This window comes from Cyanistes caeruleus, chromosome 6, assembly GCF_971803275.1.
Source record: "Cyanistes caeruleus chromosome 6, bCyaCae1.hap1.1, whole genome shotgun sequence".
Classification (NCBI taxonomy): Eukaryota; Metazoa; Chordata; class Aves; order Passeriformes; family Paridae; genus Cyanistes; species Cyanistes caeruleus.
Genome location: NC_141706.1, coordinates 28902076 through 28918170, shown reverse-complemented (window position 1 = coordinate 28918170; position 16095 = coordinate 28902076). Strand labels below are relative to the sequence as shown.

Below are 16095 nucleotides of genomic sequence, written 5' to 3'. Positions count from 1 at the left end.
GTGTGTGAACCATCACAGAGCACAAGGTGGTGGAAAGCAGAAGGCTTGTCCAAATGCTGTAGAAAGAGCTGGAAGTGCAAGTAAAGAGAGCAAAAAGGATGTGTGATGATGGAGGAAGAAGGAAAATAAATTATATTCCTGCATACCAAGTGCAGAAATCGTGAGACATTTAGAATAGAAGTACAGTCAAGAGAAGGTGGATTTGCTGTGAAGAGCTGCTCGCTAAAGGGGTTATTTCAGTTCCAGGTGTGGTAAAGGACGTGTGTGTCACGGAGCACCTGAAGCCCGAGCGGGCAGCCAGCGGTAGCCAGGTGCCCGAGCTGCACTACTCGCTGGGCTACGACCCGCAGCAGGCCGAGCTGCGCGTGGCCCTCCTGCAAGGTAAGGCACAAATCTCCCGGCCTGGACGGGGCAACACGCCTGGGGATGGCGCTTACACACAGCTCCCCTCCTGCCTCAACACCAACGGGGACCCTCAGGACCACTGGGTGTTTCACTGGCTCTGGGCTTGAGGGACAGGAATACCTGTCAATGCCACTGCTTGAAGAGAGGGCATGGCTTGGGAACAGTTGTTTGCACAGCTTTGTCAGGAACCAGGATGGGCTCCTCCTGTCCCAGACATGGTACAAAGCAATGTCTTCTTTTTATTTTTTCCTTTGGGGGCAAGAGGAATGGGGTTACTATCTCCTTCCTCTCTATACCTTTCATTCCTCAACCCAATCCACTCACAACTGCCTTTTCCTCAAGCTGAGTCAAAGCCTGAGCTGGAGATACCAGACTTATTTTGAGAAAAGTCCCTCTGGCAGTGCCTGGCCAGGCTGCCAGGCTCCATGTCACTCTCTGACAACTGTAACAGCTCCTCCACTCGGGGCTGGAGCATCATCAGTTCCTCTGGGAGAGTAAAATAAGCTGACTGAATAATTCATGCACAGCGTAGATCTCTGTGGCAACCTAATCAAATCACACCCTCTGAGATGAGAATTGAAAGGGTGCTGAATGGCAGCCACAGCTGTGGGCCTCCTGCTGGCAGCAAGCCCACAGCTCCCCTTCAGGATGGCCACCCATGCCGGCTGGCTGCCACCCTGGCACTCCTGTGCACAGGATCTGGCTCTGCTCCCCAGTGCTGCTCCCCTGAGAACCCATGGCTCCTGGCCACTCAGGCGCAGCTGTCTTTGGACTGGCTGCAGCAAGGACAACAGCTTTTCCCTCAAAGCTGTCATATTCCATGACCCCTTAGGAGGAGGGTGTGCTCCTCTTGCTGCTGGAGAAGGAGTGCAATTCTGTTGGTGGAGCTGAAGGAGTGTGAAATGCCATTCTCCCTCTAGGCTTTTCAGCCTAAAAGGGATATAAAATTAGGGATGAATGTTTCTTGACACAGGTCTTTTGGGCTGTGGGACGGCTTCTGATGGATTCATTTACCAGAGGTTGCACCAGCAGAATGCAATAACCCTTAGACATATCCTACATTGGCCTGGAGGGATGGATGTGTGCCAAGGGAAGCTCTATCCCATCTCTGATGTCTGTGACTGACCTTCCTGCTTTTAAAGTCATTGTAAGAAGCTTTTTTTTTGTGTGCTGAGGTAAAAGTAATTGAGAACTGCCAATCCCTGTTTCATGTTGCCTCATTTCAGTGCTGTTCTGCATCTTTCAACAGAATGTGTTTCCTTGATCTCAGCTGTTGCTCTCCCAAACACTGGTAGCATCTGTCTGCAGTGGCACAAGGACAGGGACATTGTGCAGCCTGAGGAAAAGACCACAGCATGGTCTCACAGCTTAATCTGCCCCCATGCAGGCAGGAGCAGGGGTCAATGTCTGTGCAGCTGTTTTATTTGAACATGAAACAAGCGATTTAGCCACAGATACTTCAGGGCTGTCCTTTGTGAGAGGTCCTTACCATCCATCTTTTCCAGCTATGCATGGCAGAATGAGCGGGGACCAAGATGCTGGCTGCCACTGCTACATACTGGGCACACTGGAGAGCAAGGCTGGTATTGCTGAGGCCCAGACAGAGCTGAAGAAGAAGGTACTTCACACCCTTTGGGAAGAGGTGCTGCGATTCCCATTAACAGAGGAGGAGATGCCAGGAGGGACACTGACCCTCACCCTGAGGAACTGTGACAAGTTCTCCAGGCACAGCATTGTGGGGGAACTCAAACTGAACCTTGCTGAAATGGAGGAATCCTTTGGGAAGGCCCAGTGGGAAAGGCTAAAGAGCCCAGAGAAGGTATGGACTCAGTCTGTGTCAGTAGTTCAGAAACCCTAATGATTAAGAGTTTGGACAAGAGAAGCTCTTTTCCTAGAGAGCTTCACAAGGGTTGGTGGCTTTATTTGTTTGGAGGGGTGATGTGTGACTGCAGAGAGCACTCAGCACAGCTCTGTACTGGTCTGTAGCTCATCATACCAGAAGCCCTTCTGTCTATTGCTCCCAGCCCTTCATGTGTCACAACTCCCCCAGCTTCTCCCCAGTTAGATGACAATCTGACACTGTCATCTGTAATTCAAATGTTATGTCTAGAAAAAGGTGTGTGAGCTTCTGAGAATTAGTGATACAGGACCAGAGTGGCAAGAGCAGAAATATCAGAGAGTGCCTACAGAGCCCTATGGCGTGACTCTGCAAAGCTGGGGGTGGTAGGGCACCCCAGGGAAGTTAGGACTGAAATACATTGTTGGGACTGGAATGCTGGACTGAAGGACACTTATACTCACTGGAATCAATCTGGTGCTATTTGTTCTGGGAGATGTCAAAATATCATTCATTGCACCATGTTGGTTTCCTTAAACATCAAAACCTTCCTTTCCTTCCTTATTTGCATCTTGACAGTTGCACAGACAGGAAAAATGGAGGGAAGAATTCCAACAGTTCTTGAAGTGGGTACACGGGATGCTTCACATGCACTAATTTCTTGCACATTTCCTCAGGAACCTTCTCCCTGCCATGAGCTAGGTTGTTCTAGCAGCAGCAGTTCACTTAACATGGCAGCAGGATGCTGCTACTGCTGCTGCTGGTCCATCACAGCAAGTGGTACCTCTTGTAATCTGCTGTGGTACGGCTGAGCAATGCAAAACAACTCCAGCACCGCCACTATGCACAATTAAACAAATTATTGCCTGTCACCATCAGGGGTGAGGGCTCTCCACTAAGCTGGCCACAGACACAGAGTACAGAGCTGGCATTTCTGATTTCCAATAGTGCTGATTTATCTGATGACCACTCAAATACTAACAGGATTGCCCACACTAAAAATATATAAATAAATAAATAAATAAACAAACAAACAAACAAATAAATAAATATCTGTCAGGGACGGAGGCAGCAGAAACAAATGGGTGGCCTGAATGAGTTTAATAAACTTCAAGCACGAGACTCAATATTTGCCTAATAACTGTAACCCTCCCCCTCTCCTGAAGCATCTGCTTTTTTAGCAATACCCAAGAACAGCCTGTTCACAGCAACGATAAGTTGTTACTCCAGTGCACCTGATGGAGTCCTGAATTCTGCCTTGGTCCAGCTTCACAACCACACACAGAAACAGGACAGCATTCATTTCTTCTCCAGGCTGATAGCACAAGGTTAACACCAGCAGTACTGCTGAACAGTGCCCCAGTTTGAGCTGAGGATGTGCAGTGAAAGCTGAATTTGCGTCATCTGGGACCTGAGAGAGCCAACCATTGCACAGATAGCTTATGTATACAGATCCTGAATCATTCATTGAGAACCAGAGAGGGAGGGAGTGAGGAAGAGCTGATCAAAAAAGAGGAGCTATTTTTGACAGCATTCACCTAGGAACAAAGTTACTGAGCTTTGTCAAAAGTGTGACATTTCCTTGAAATGCCAGGAAGGGCAGAAATTTCGTTCTTACCTTCCCAGTAATTCTCCCACACGCAAGGGAAGGAGGACAGAGTGGAGCTTACAGCTAACCAGGTAATGCAATTAGCATTCAGGAATTCACTGAGTCCTGTGAGCAATGCAAAGCGTAGATACTGTGGACTGATATCCTTGTCTTCCTTCCCTCCCACTGCTTTGCTAATGACAGTGATGATAGTGGGTTGATGATAGTGTGTTCTTGCATAGCAACTTCCCTTTTGTGACTTCGTGCAGTCCTGCACGTAATTCATTGATGACCCCTTGTTGCTTTTTATTCATGTTGCATAGAAATAAAGACTGAAGCTCTGATGGTTGAATTTGCAGGATTTCAGCACAAAATGTAGGTTATGGATTTAATAGGAAAAAAGAAACTAAGGAAACAAAGCCCAGAAGGGGAAGGAAAAGTACCTCTGGTCTGATCACGCAAAGCTCAAGCAGAGACCAACCACTGTAGGTTTTGTTTTCATCTGGATACAGGCTGGACAAAAACTTGATCAGCACACTAGGAGCTAGAAAATCATAAGATGTGATCCGAGTAGGGTGCGAGTGTTTGTGCGTGTGTGCACATCTACAGAGCCCCATCCCTCCCAATCTCCACCGCATCAGTCTGTGCCTGGAGCTACAGGAAACAAATTCTGTCGCCAAGAGCTATAGAATGGGACCTGCTGAGATGGAGTGGGGTTAGATAAACAAAAGCAGTTTATGACATGCCCAAACTCTGGGTTTGTGTTGAGGTGGTGTTTAAGTTTGTCCCTCAGTGTTCAATTATTTTGTAGTGGGCATACAGGCACTTGAAACTGCCTCTTTTTATGTGGGCTTTGCTAATGTCCACTTCAATTTAATACAGGATTAATATAAGTGAAATGCATACAAGCCCTTCATTGCTACCTGAGTGCACGAAAAAGAGATTTACTTGGGCTGAGTTGGGATTGAATTTCAGGCTTCCTTGCTAATGGCCTTCCACCTGATTTGTGCAGGACAAATTAGTCACTCGAACCAGAGAGCGATGACAGCCATGTTTTCTGGAGAGGCAATCAGCTCGTGGAGAGCATACAGGGGCCTGTCCTTGCCTGTTTCGAGTAACTGGTTGAAAACTTAATTTGAAATATTTATGGCTCACTTACTAGTGACATTGCAAAGCTCAGAAATAGCCTGGAGAAGGGCTGTCTATCCTCGAGGATGTAGAACATGCTAAGGAGCCCAGAATGGCTCTGTTGAATTGGCATTGGCTTTCTGGGACCCTTCTGGGTCATTAACCTCACACTAAACCAGATTTCTGTCACAAGCTCCCACTCACTGAGAGAATAACTACTCCCCTTTTGTTCCTTGCCATGGGCTGTCAGCCCTGCACACAATGGTGTGGGATTTCTCTCCTTCCCGCTGGCTCCGAGAAGGAAATGGCATTACGCTCTTACATGAGAGCAGTGGTGGTGTGACTGTGTCCCTACGCTTTCCCCTCAAGGGCTGCTTGTCCAGGGCAAATGGAGAGAAGGGGAAAGGGAAAAAAGGAAAAAGGGGAAGGGAGTCTACCCCAGGGGAAGCAGGGAGAGCTGCTCACAGTCCTGATGGAAGGCAGGTGGGAAGGAAGAGTAATGTACTGTGCCCAGCTTGTGGAGGATTTCAGCTTCAGGATGTTTCTCATATCAAATAGGGTGTCAGGGAAGGTGTAGCTCCAGCTCCAGGTCAGACTCAGCCCCAAGCACCACCTCTGCTGTCCCAGGGAGCCCTACCCTCCTGCTGGGCAGCGTAGGCTGCAGGCTGAGTCCAGCCAGTGCCTTCCTTCTGGGAAATGGAGCAGCTGAAACCAAAGCTGAATTACGAAAATCAGTAAAATGGGTAGTGGACATAAATACAGGGCAGTTAGGTGGTCTCTCAAAATAGCTATTTCTGACTATTTGCATTGTATGTCTGCGCCAAATCTTCTTCTGACTAAATATTCCACTAAAAGTCGATGTCAGGAAGCAGTTACTTTCCAGTGACGTAAGGATTCAGTAACCCACATTATCAGAGCCTTATGAGTGGAGGAGCCTTCTCAGGCATTTTTGCCACGTTTGTTTTCATCCAGTGTAACTGGAAAGATCTCCTGTACAAAGATAGAAAGGCAACTTTGCTGGTCCATAACCTTCCACCCATCAGTCTTCTACTGTTGTTTTACTAATGTTCTGGCCCAGATTATATAAAAAATTAACCTTTTCTGTGTCTCCATTTCCAGGAGCCATCCACAGGCCATGGGGAGGTTCTGCTCTCTATTAGCTATCTGCCAGCAGCCAATCGTCTGCTGGTGGTGATTATTAAGGCTAAAAACCTTCATTCCAAGCAGCTGAAGGATCTACTTGGCAGTGGTGAGTGTTACAGCAAGTAAACAGATATTGTTGTTTCTGCTATTATGTAAATCTAGAAAGTAAGTGGGAAGGGTGAAGTTTGGCAGGAAAAAAAAAAAAATAGATGTCTGGCTTAGAAAGCTAAAGAGAATTGAATAATTTCTAAAAAGTGAAAACCAAAAGCCCCCTGATCAATATTTCTTCTGTGCTCTCTCAATTTGGTGTCACCAGTGTAAATTCTTTTACATTTTTGGGTGCAGATTCAGGCATCACAATATAAAAAAACATTAAGATATTAGAAAGTGTCCAAAGGAGGTCCGTGAGGATGGTGAAGGGCTTGGAGGGGAAGCCTTTTGAACAGTGGCTGAGGTTGCTTGCTCTGTTCAGCCTGGAGAAGAGACTGAGGGGAGACCTCATCATGGTCTTCAACACCCTCACAAGGGGAAACAAAAGGGCAGGCACTAATCGCTTCTCTCTCCTGGGCAGGGACAGGACCTGAGGACATAGCATGAAGCTGAGTCAAGGGAGATTTAAGTTGGTCACAGCACCAGCCTGATGGAGTTCAAAAAGTGTTCGGACAACACTCTCGGGCACATAGTGTGATTTTTGTGGGGGTCCTCTGCAGGGCCAGGAGCTGGACTCCATGATCCTGATGGGTCCCTTCTAACTTAGCTTATTCTGGTCTGCTTGTTGCATGCTCGTTGACGTGGTGTCTCTCTCCCCTCCCTCTACAGATGTTTCTGTCAAGGTGACACTGAGGCATCAGTCACTGAAGCTGAAGAAGAAGCAGACCAAACGTGCAAAACACAAGATCAACCCTGTGTGGAATGAGATGATCATGTTTGAGGTGCCTCATGAGCTCTTGCGTGCCTCCAGCGTGGAGCTGGAAATGCTGAGCCAGGATGGAGCTGGCCAGAGCCATGTGCTCGGCAAGTGCAGTCTGGGCTTACACGTCACAGGCACAGAGAGGAACCACTGGGAAGAAATGCTGAGGAACCCCAGGAAACAGATAGCCATGTGGCACCAGCTCCACATGTAGGCTCATCATGATTACTGACAACAAGATTCCCATCAGGCCTCAGAACCTGGGGGAATAAATTGGATTTCACCTTCCACCTTCACCTCCATGAAATTGCTCAGCACAGCACTCTTACTATACCACCCTTCTCCGACCTTCCTGCCCATTCTAGCCCAGGAAACTGTCTGGAAAACATATTTAAAGGACAATCTCTCACCTAATCAAGTGGTTGTCTCCAACAAGGAGTTGGCTGCCTGGATGGTTTGAATTAATTTTATTTGCCTGCCCACTGTCTTGTTTGAGAGGTCCCTGTTTCTGTAGAGGAGCAGAGAGGAGCAATGAAAAGCAAAATTATGACGGAAATGTAAACCCTTCCTTGGCACCTAGTGCTGTCAGCCCAGTCCCTTGATGAGCATTGGCTCCATGATCACAAACACACAACTGTTTTATCAATTACTGCTTTTCATAAATACAAGACTGAGAAATGAAGACCAGAGAACTGACTGTCATGGCAAGCACAAAGAATCAGTATGAAAAACAGAGTGGAGCCAAAGTACAGTAAATGGATAGAAAAAGATACAGAATGCAGAGAACAGAGGAAGAAGAAAGGGAGAGGCAGCCAACACCCTCATCCTGTGCAGCCTTTGAAACAAACACTGCCAAACAAGAAGTCAAATACCTTCCTTTACTTTTGTTTCCTGGAGAATTTGATTCCTTGTATTTAAAATTCATGAAAACTGCTGAAAACATGAATGTTTCATGACTCTTTAGCAGAATACCTATATCGTTTAACTTTCTATGGTGTCATCCAGGAAGATCCTAAATATGGACAAAAAGTTATTGTTGATGTTACCTCCAAAAACTTGGACCAAATTTTTACTGCCATCGTTTCTGTTTGGGTTTTCCCCAAGTTTCAAATATGCTAATTATATTCCAGGAAACATCTAAAATTAGGCAAAAGAAGTGGGATCATTCCATACCTTAGCAGCTGATAGATGGTTTTGGTTTGACAATTAACTGTTGCACTCAAATCCTCATACCAGCATTACTCAAAGACAACCCTAATTAACTGCCATGTATTTCATCATGTCCAGACAGAAGGAATTCACCAACCAGACAGACTCTCCAGCGCTTGTTTTTCGTGTGCACTTTCAAGATTTGATGTGGTGTAAATGTTACTTTTGACTGTCCTTTTTTTTTGTGTCTCTAGAGGGACTGAAAGTCTGGCATTGGCAGTGATGATGTCATGACCCTATAAGCACACTGGTTGTCCTACTACTTTTTTTCAAGTAATGGACACAACTTTAAGTGACTTCCATGGAGACAAGGCATCCAAAAATCTGGAAACAGAACCATATCATTTGTAGCCCTGAAAATCTCAGACAGCTTCATATTTGCAGGGTCAGATTGCCCCTTGTTTAAATCAAAATATTAAGCTAAACTTTGCCTAGTATCCATCCCATTCTGGTGGTACAGTCAAATAAGGCTAGCAGCTTGTCAAGGGAAGGCTGCCATCCTGTCGACAAAGGGAAAACACCTTTGGAGCACAAAGCACAATGGATTATGAAGAGGGAAATGAAGTTCAGCTGGAAGTCAGTGATTAGTGACTGGGGCTGGTCGTGAGCCTGACAGAGTTTAGCACCCTCATAAATGACCTAGACAATGGTGCAGAGCATGGCCTCAGCAGGTTTGTAGATGATACAAAACTATGAGTAGTGATTGATACACAAGGCTGTTGTGCTGACATTCAGAGGGATGCTGAGAGAAATGCTGGAGTAATGGGCTAACAGGAACGTCCTCAAATGCAACAAGAAGTGGAAAGTCCTGCACCTGAGGAAGAACAACTCCTTGCAGTGCAGGGGTAAAGGCCAACCATCCATAAAGGAGCTTTCCAGAAAAGGACCTGTGTGTCCTGATGGACACCAAGTTGAACATCAACCAGCAGTGTCATCTTGCAGCAGAGAAGGACAACAGTGCCTTGTGCTGCAGTAAGCAATGCCAGCAGGTCAAAGGAGGGTGATCCTTTCTTCAACTCAAAGTGCCCAGTGAGGGCACTTCTGGGTGCTGTGTCTGTTGCTGGACTCCCCAGTGCAAGAAAGATATGGAGTTTCTGGAAAGAGTGCAGCAAATGGCCATGAAGATGTTTAAGGGACTGGAGCATCTTCTGTAAGAGGAGGGGCTGAGAGAGCTGGAACTGTTCAGATCAATGTGTACAGATACCTGACCTGGGAGAGGACAAAAGAAGATGGAAAGAGACTCTTTTCACTGGTGTCCAGTGACAGGACAGGAGTAAAGGTCACAAGCTGTATTGTAGGAAATTCTATTTGAGCATATGAAAAATACCAAGAATAAAACCTTTTTGTACTGTGAGTATAATCAAATATTGGAAACAAGTTGGCAGGAGAGGTTGTTGGGGCTCCTCATGCTTGGAGACAGTGAAAATTTGATGTGATACAGCATGAACAACCTGCTCTAGTTTATCCCACTTAGAGCAGGGGTGAGTTTGGACAATATGATCTCCAGAGGCCCTTTATATCCTCAGCAATGCTATGATTCTGTGAAGAAACTAACAAGGTTGATGCACACTGAAAGCTGCTAACTTTACACTACTATTTCTTTTGTGGGTAGTGTACCCAGGTAAGCTACAGGATCATTTTGAAGAAAGCAATAAAATCAGCTCTGAGCAACCAGACAGACAAAAAAGCCAAGCATGCCCATGAATCTTACACCAAATATTTTAATCTCTGATTTTGATCTATTGGCTAGAGGGCATGTAAACAAAAAGAAAATTGATTTCTTGTTTTGCTCTATGGGGTTTTTTTGCTAACAAAAAGCTGTGAGTAAACTGGAGACGGGGGACTAGTTGATAGTGAAGTCTTAATGCTTACTGTGATCCTGATTTGCCTGTAGATACACCTATAGGTTTTTGAATAATCATTGCCATGTAAGTGCAGAATTTATTGGAATGTTGGCCTAACCCACTTATAGGTTCCAGGCAGCACTGTGATTTTTTGGGGGATAATGATAAGAAGGATAACTTCACGGTATGATGCTATTTGGCTGGCATTGGAGAGCCTGAAGGGGCAAATACTTGCCTTGCTGCCAACTCCTCTGGTTCTGCATCCTGCTTGTTTCACTGAGCCTTTTATAACATCTTGATGACTGATTGTAAACAGCATTATCTGCCTGTGCCCTGGTGATTCTGGCACACCCTGTAATAGATATCAGTCCTATGGCATTTAAAAGCATAGATCCACAGAATCCGACGGCTCTGGCAAAACAATGTCCTGTTTTTACAGCAGACAAATGCAGTATACACACTACTTGACCACAAATCCGTCTTAGGAGCAAAGTGGTGCCATCAGCGTTAATGAACGGCATTGTTTCCTCCTTTGCTGCAGTGAGATTTAATGGGAAAGAGAGAAAATGCATACATCTTCCCCGGAAGGACCATTCTTGCTGTCTGGCATTTTAGCCTGCAAAGAATGCCCCTGGCCATCGGCACAGCCCGAACAAAGGCTGCCAGGTGTGGGCGGGAGGAGGCAGCCGCTGGCCGGGGCTGACAGCGGGCACGTAGCGGGGACCAGGAATGCTGTGTACGTGTGGTGGCCGAGGGGCAGGGACAGCCAGCCGTGCCTTGTGAGCCCTGCCAGCAGGAGCTGGGTGTCACCGCATTCCAGCGGCCGCGCAAGCCCTGCCCTCGTCTGCCTGCGTGTCCCTGAGCCTCAGCACCCCAAGGACACAGGGGCTGAACTGGCCCAGCAGGCGAATGGCCGGGAATGGTTGTGGTAGGTGGCAACGTCGTGAAGATAAATCCGAGGTATTTGGAAATGCCATTGTATTAAGAGATTTCAGCAACTTGAGCTGTCAAAGCGTCGCTGAAGTGCACTAAGGACGGAGCCAGACAGACCTTCGGTTTTCAGCTCCTGAAGCTGAAAACGCAGGAGCATCAGCAAGCACCGCTGTGTATTAAATTTAAGGATGCTGCTTATAAATTACATCATAAGAGAAGAAGCAAAAAACAAAACAAACAAACAAAACAATGGGAATGAATGTTCCTGATATATGTGTGACCAAAAGCAGCCACAAGAGTCCCCAGTGGCTAGTTAGTGGCTGGACTGGTTATTTTGCCTGCTGTAAGCATTAACATGAAGAAGCTGGAAGCCAAGAGACTGTAGGGAATAAGGAAGGAGAAAAGAAAGAAACTTGGTCAGAATGAATGATCCTTTTCTCTAAAGGCTAGAATTGTGAGTTTAAGGACAGGGATTCACAGTCCCTCATCCAGTGATAAAGCCCAAACAACCACATTACTGTAAAACAGCCTGAAAAATGCAGCTTCCGTATATTATCCAGCTTTGACTGGGAAAGATGGTCTCCTGAGGCAGCCTCTGCTCAGAGGAGGGGGCTGAGAGGCCAGAGGAAATGACCTGTGACTACACTGAGTTCCTTTGTTAAAATATAGACTGTAGCCATCTGTTGTTTTGCCTCAACTTGCCCTCAAAGCTAGATCTTCCTCCTCAAAAAATTATCTAGTTTGATTTTAAGCAATTTGTCCTACAGTAGAGGATTAATAAGCACAAATCATCAATAGTCACTAAAATATCTGGGATGTTTTAGCCTCATTACTACCCTCAGCACCCTTCCCCAGTTGTAAGGGGACTTGTTACAGCTGGTGCCCTGTAAGGGGAACATTTTTGCAGTGCAGGGTCTTCCCCTCAGTTGTTGTCCCAAATATCCTTGCATGGTAATAAGAAACATGTTTGCTTTGCAAAGAGGTAATACATCATAAAGCAATGGAAAATTCCCTTCAACAGGACTGGGGAAAATTTTCAGGCTCAACTATTCTCCCAGGTATTGATGGGCTTTCAACACCTTGAACAGCTGTACCTTGTATTTTGCTAGCATCTGTCATCAGTATTATCTGGCAGTAGCATTCAAAACCACTCTTTTTTTTTTCCCCCAAAATGAAGTAGGTTGTTATTTTGGCTCTAGAATTACAGCCCAAGGTTTGCCCAAATTTTCCTGATGTTGAAGATGAATTGACTACAACAACATTTAATAAGAACTGGAAGCTAAAGTGGCTTGGATCATGCTTCTTGCACTCTTTTGAAGGTCAGTTTGAAGTCTGAATTGAAGGACAGAGCATTGACAGCATTTTTATGTGTTTCAGAATTTAACTAGGTTTTAAAATGTATTTGGTTAATTTGTTGCAAGATAAGCATGATGAGTAAATAGTAACACTCAACACTTCATATTATTTCTTCTGTTTTCAATATGCACAAGAAAAGTAGCAAAGTGAAATAGTGATTTGTGGCCTTCCAGCATGAGGGGGCTTTTCTGTTTACTTGGTCCTTTAGTGTCCCAGTGTGTTTATTGTACAGAGCCAGATATTGTTTGTCAAGACTCTATATTGTTCTCACAATCCAACGCACAAAACCAGAGCATGATGCTCAGCCATTGTGTCTAATATTACAGCACAACATGTTAAACACTGCAAGTAAATAATTCCAAGCTGTACCAATGCTGTGTCTGCATTGTTTACTCTACAGTAAGTCCCCTCTGCTTGCAGCTCATGTCAGGGGCACAGAGTGCTGGCATGAGTCAACAGAAGATGCTCTGAAGGGTGTCATCAAAGGATGGGTGTACGATGGGAAGGGGAGCAGTCAGCAATGGAGTCCTGTCCTGGGCAAGCACAAGAAATCTATTGGCTTTTTCAGCAAGGTGGCAGCTAAAAAAAGCTCTGTAAGGCTTTCCAGCAGCTACAAGGAGATTAGAGAATAGGATCTGGGAGCCAGGTTCTTCTCAGACACTGGCTGCATCTGTAGAACAAAACTTAGAAGTGAATTCAGAGGGGGGTTTTTATTATTATTTTGTTTTTCACCAATCTCAGTACTTTCAAGCTGATGTTGACAGTACTCTGTAAACCATGCATTTTTAAGGAGGAAAACATACTTGGCTGACCTAATACCATCACCAGAATTAGCTGGTTCCTAACAAGAAACACAGATCAAAACCTGCACATAAAAGTAAAAAAAAAAGACGATTTTTGGAGCAGGAGTGGGAAGTATTTACCTCACTGACAGTTTGGGGGCACTCTCACCCATCACAGTCCCTGTTAAAACACAAGGAGAGAAAACAAAGCCAGTCTGCAGAGCCCCAGGCGGGTGCTGGCTTCACAAAGAGGGGGGTGCCTGTCAGCTGCACAGCGAGGCTGATGGCACTGAAGAATTTGCTGTAGAGATGAAGCAAAAAGCTGTATTTTTGCTGCACAGTGAGCTGAACATGGGTGGTGCATCTGCCAGGGACAATCCTTTCCACCTGGGGGATTTGCACAGGGTTGCTCAGTAATTCCCAGCTCAGCATATTGAAAAGCAGCAATAGCTGTCACAGAACCATTCTTCTCTTAACCCTGCTGTTCATTCTCAGTTCAGATTTATTAGAAGCTTTTTCCCCCTACGGTATTTAAAAATTAAACTGGAACTGTCCTGTAATCCTGTCTGCCAAGAGAGAGTAGCACCTAATCCAGCAGCTATATCACAGTCATTGCCAGTGCTGGTCCTGAAGGTCTGCAGCCAGTTCCTCCACTTCCCTGAACCCCTGGTGATCACTGAATGGAGTAAACCCAGCAAGGACAGGGCTTCAAGATGCCCTGGAGAAAACAGGTCACATCTAAAACCAACACCTACGTCTCCAGACAGTTCTCCTGAACACCACAAAGTTCAGTGGTGGCCTGGAGTGCAGCTCTGCCACTCCTGACCCTCTGCTGCACATGGCTCCCCATCCCATCCCATCCCATCCCATCCCATCCCATCCCATCCCATCCCATCCCATCCCATCCCATCCCATCCCATCCCATCCCATCCCATCCCATCCCATCCCATCCCTGGCACCTCTGTGAGGCTCTCCCACCCCTGTGTGCCCCCAGATGTACCACCAGCATCCCCAGAAACAGGGTGTCTGGCAGCCATGCAGACAGCACACTTGTTTTTCTCCTTGATCAAAACAACTTCAAACAGGCAACTTCAGAGAGTCAAAAAGTCTAGCTAGCACATATGCTGTGCTGTGGGAGCCTTTGATTATCCAGCAGATATTTTTAGAGCCCTTTGCAAATGAGCTGTGGCTCCATTTGTGCGGTGTACGGCGACAGCTCTGCCAGAAACAGCCTGTGTGCTGCCGCAGAGCTGGCCCTGGCACTGCCCAGACACCTGCCTCTGCCCTGATTTACACATCTTGGGGGGCACCTGTTTAAAGCCACCCACATGCTCAGCTGCCTGTGCTTTTCCCCTCAGGAGCATAAGATAGGGAAGACAGGCCCCAGGAAGTGCTGCAAAGCCCCTCTGCTTATGCCTGTAAGATCTTGGCGTCATAGGCTCCACACCTCCTGCTTCCAAGAAGAAACATGTTCAGGTTTTTTGGTAAATGAAGTTTCTAGCACCAGCTGCTAACAACAGTCATCTCCACGGAGCATATCCAGGACACCAGCAGAGCTGGGGAAGTGTGTGTCAGGCATTAATGCTATGACAACCATCACTGAGGAATTTTTCAATTTCCTTTTCACTCATATTGACATGAGAATCACTGGTCTTAAAAGTAAAGGCCACCTTTCGCCCTAGATCAGATGAATTGTATGCAAGCTTCCATTCCTGAAAAAAGCTCAGATAGTGCACTTTGCATGAAGAGATCTTGCTTTTAAGTTCTTGGTTTGAAATTACCAGCAAGGAGGCAGATCACTGCCAAGGGTGACTAACAAGAGTCCACAGCACAGAATCGCCTGTAGGAAATGGATCATAGCAATGGAAATAGCAATGCATTTCACAAGCAGTTCTAGCTCTTTACACGTGGCTGAGCTGCTGAAAGTAAAACATTGCCCTGCCTTCATGCTGTCAATTGACTAGCAAAGGCAAAAACCCCAGAGATGAGGTGTTCACTGTTGACTGACAGGTGCCCAGGAAACCAAACTGAAGCTAAGCCATGCCAACCAGCAAGATTTTGCTGGGCTTGCTTACTGCTCAAAAATTAGCAACTTTAAATCACTACAGTGAAAGCTGCCAGAAAATGACAAACTGTGTGTGATATGTGGTCTGCTCGAGGAATTGGACTTTGAGGAATTCACTAAAACAACCTTTCCTATTGGACCTATTTGATGACTAATTTGGGGCTACTTTCACTTCTCACCCTGGAAACTGCCAGTCACTTCCAGCCCTGGTGGCTACACTCCATTAAAATTTGGAGGCATTCATTCTGAACCCAAAATTTCTGCCCAGCCCTTCACCTGTGATGATTGATGGGTCTACATGCATGCTTCCCCTGGGGCAATTGGAAAACCAGGATTCCTTCAGACCCGATTAAAGAGCCAGTCCTGTTGATGCTTCCATCCCCAGAAACTGAAGCTCAGTATCAACACTCACAGTATGCAGCACCACACCCAGGATCCACACCGTCAGCTGCATAGCTTGCTCCTTGTTTTCTGCTTCCTTCCACTGCCACATGGACACATTTACAGCTGAGCGAGCAACTGTTTGTGCCGGAAGGGCTTTGTTTTCTGCCTGTGTTTCTCTCTGGCTGTAGCTGCCACCCAGGGATCAACTAAACTTTGCAAGGTTGTCCCTGCTTGCACTGCCAGGCAAACCTGAGCCTCAGTGAAGGAAGGATGATCCGTAGTTCCTGTGGTGCCTTTGCCGTGAGGTGTATCCGCAGCAGCAGCCAGGCTCAGCCTGTGGAGGCAATGTTTTCAGCTGTTTGGTCAGCAAACATCCCACAGCCCAGGGCTAATCCGTGGACACGTACTTATTTCAGATGTTTGCTCTCTTGCCCCACAATGATTTAGCAGGTCTGAGATCCTCCATGTACAAAAATACTCTTAATACATTGAACTGTTTTAAAAGTTGCAC

General features: G+C 46.2%; 1 protein-coding gene and 1 long non-coding RNA gene across 3 annotated transcripts in view; one reads left to right on the top strand and one right to left on the bottom strand.

Annotated features, from left to right (window-relative positions):
• Nucleotides 1-12721, top strand: part of SYT13 (synaptotagmin 13) — a 32998-nt gene extending 20277 nt beyond the window's left edge. The window contains exons 5-8 of one of the 2 annotated variants that reach the window (XM_023928013.2): nucleotides 247-381; nucleotides 1911-2224; nucleotides 6078-6207; nucleotides 6921-12721. In XM_023928013.2, the coding sequence (XP_023783781.2) occupies nucleotides 247-381; nucleotides 1911-2224; nucleotides 6078-6207; nucleotides 6921-7225 (884 nt within the window). In that variant the 3' untranslated portion in view covers nucleotides 7226-12721. Of the gene's footprint in view, nucleotides 1-240; nucleotides 382-1910; nucleotides 2225-6077; nucleotides 6208-6920 lie in introns of both variants that reach the window. The other variant, XM_023928012.2, reaches the window with a different exon arrangement.
• On the bottom strand, nucleotides 3325-6130 carry LOC147652551 (uncharacterized). Its single transcript, XR_015287900.1, has 3 exons — nucleotides 6055-6130; nucleotides 5866-5948; nucleotides 3325-5675 (listed from the first exon to the last, which is right to left on the bottom strand). It is a non-coding gene; the product is annotated as an uncharacterized LOC147652551 (long non-coding RNA).
• Nucleotides 12722-16095: the final 3374 nt, after the last annotated feature.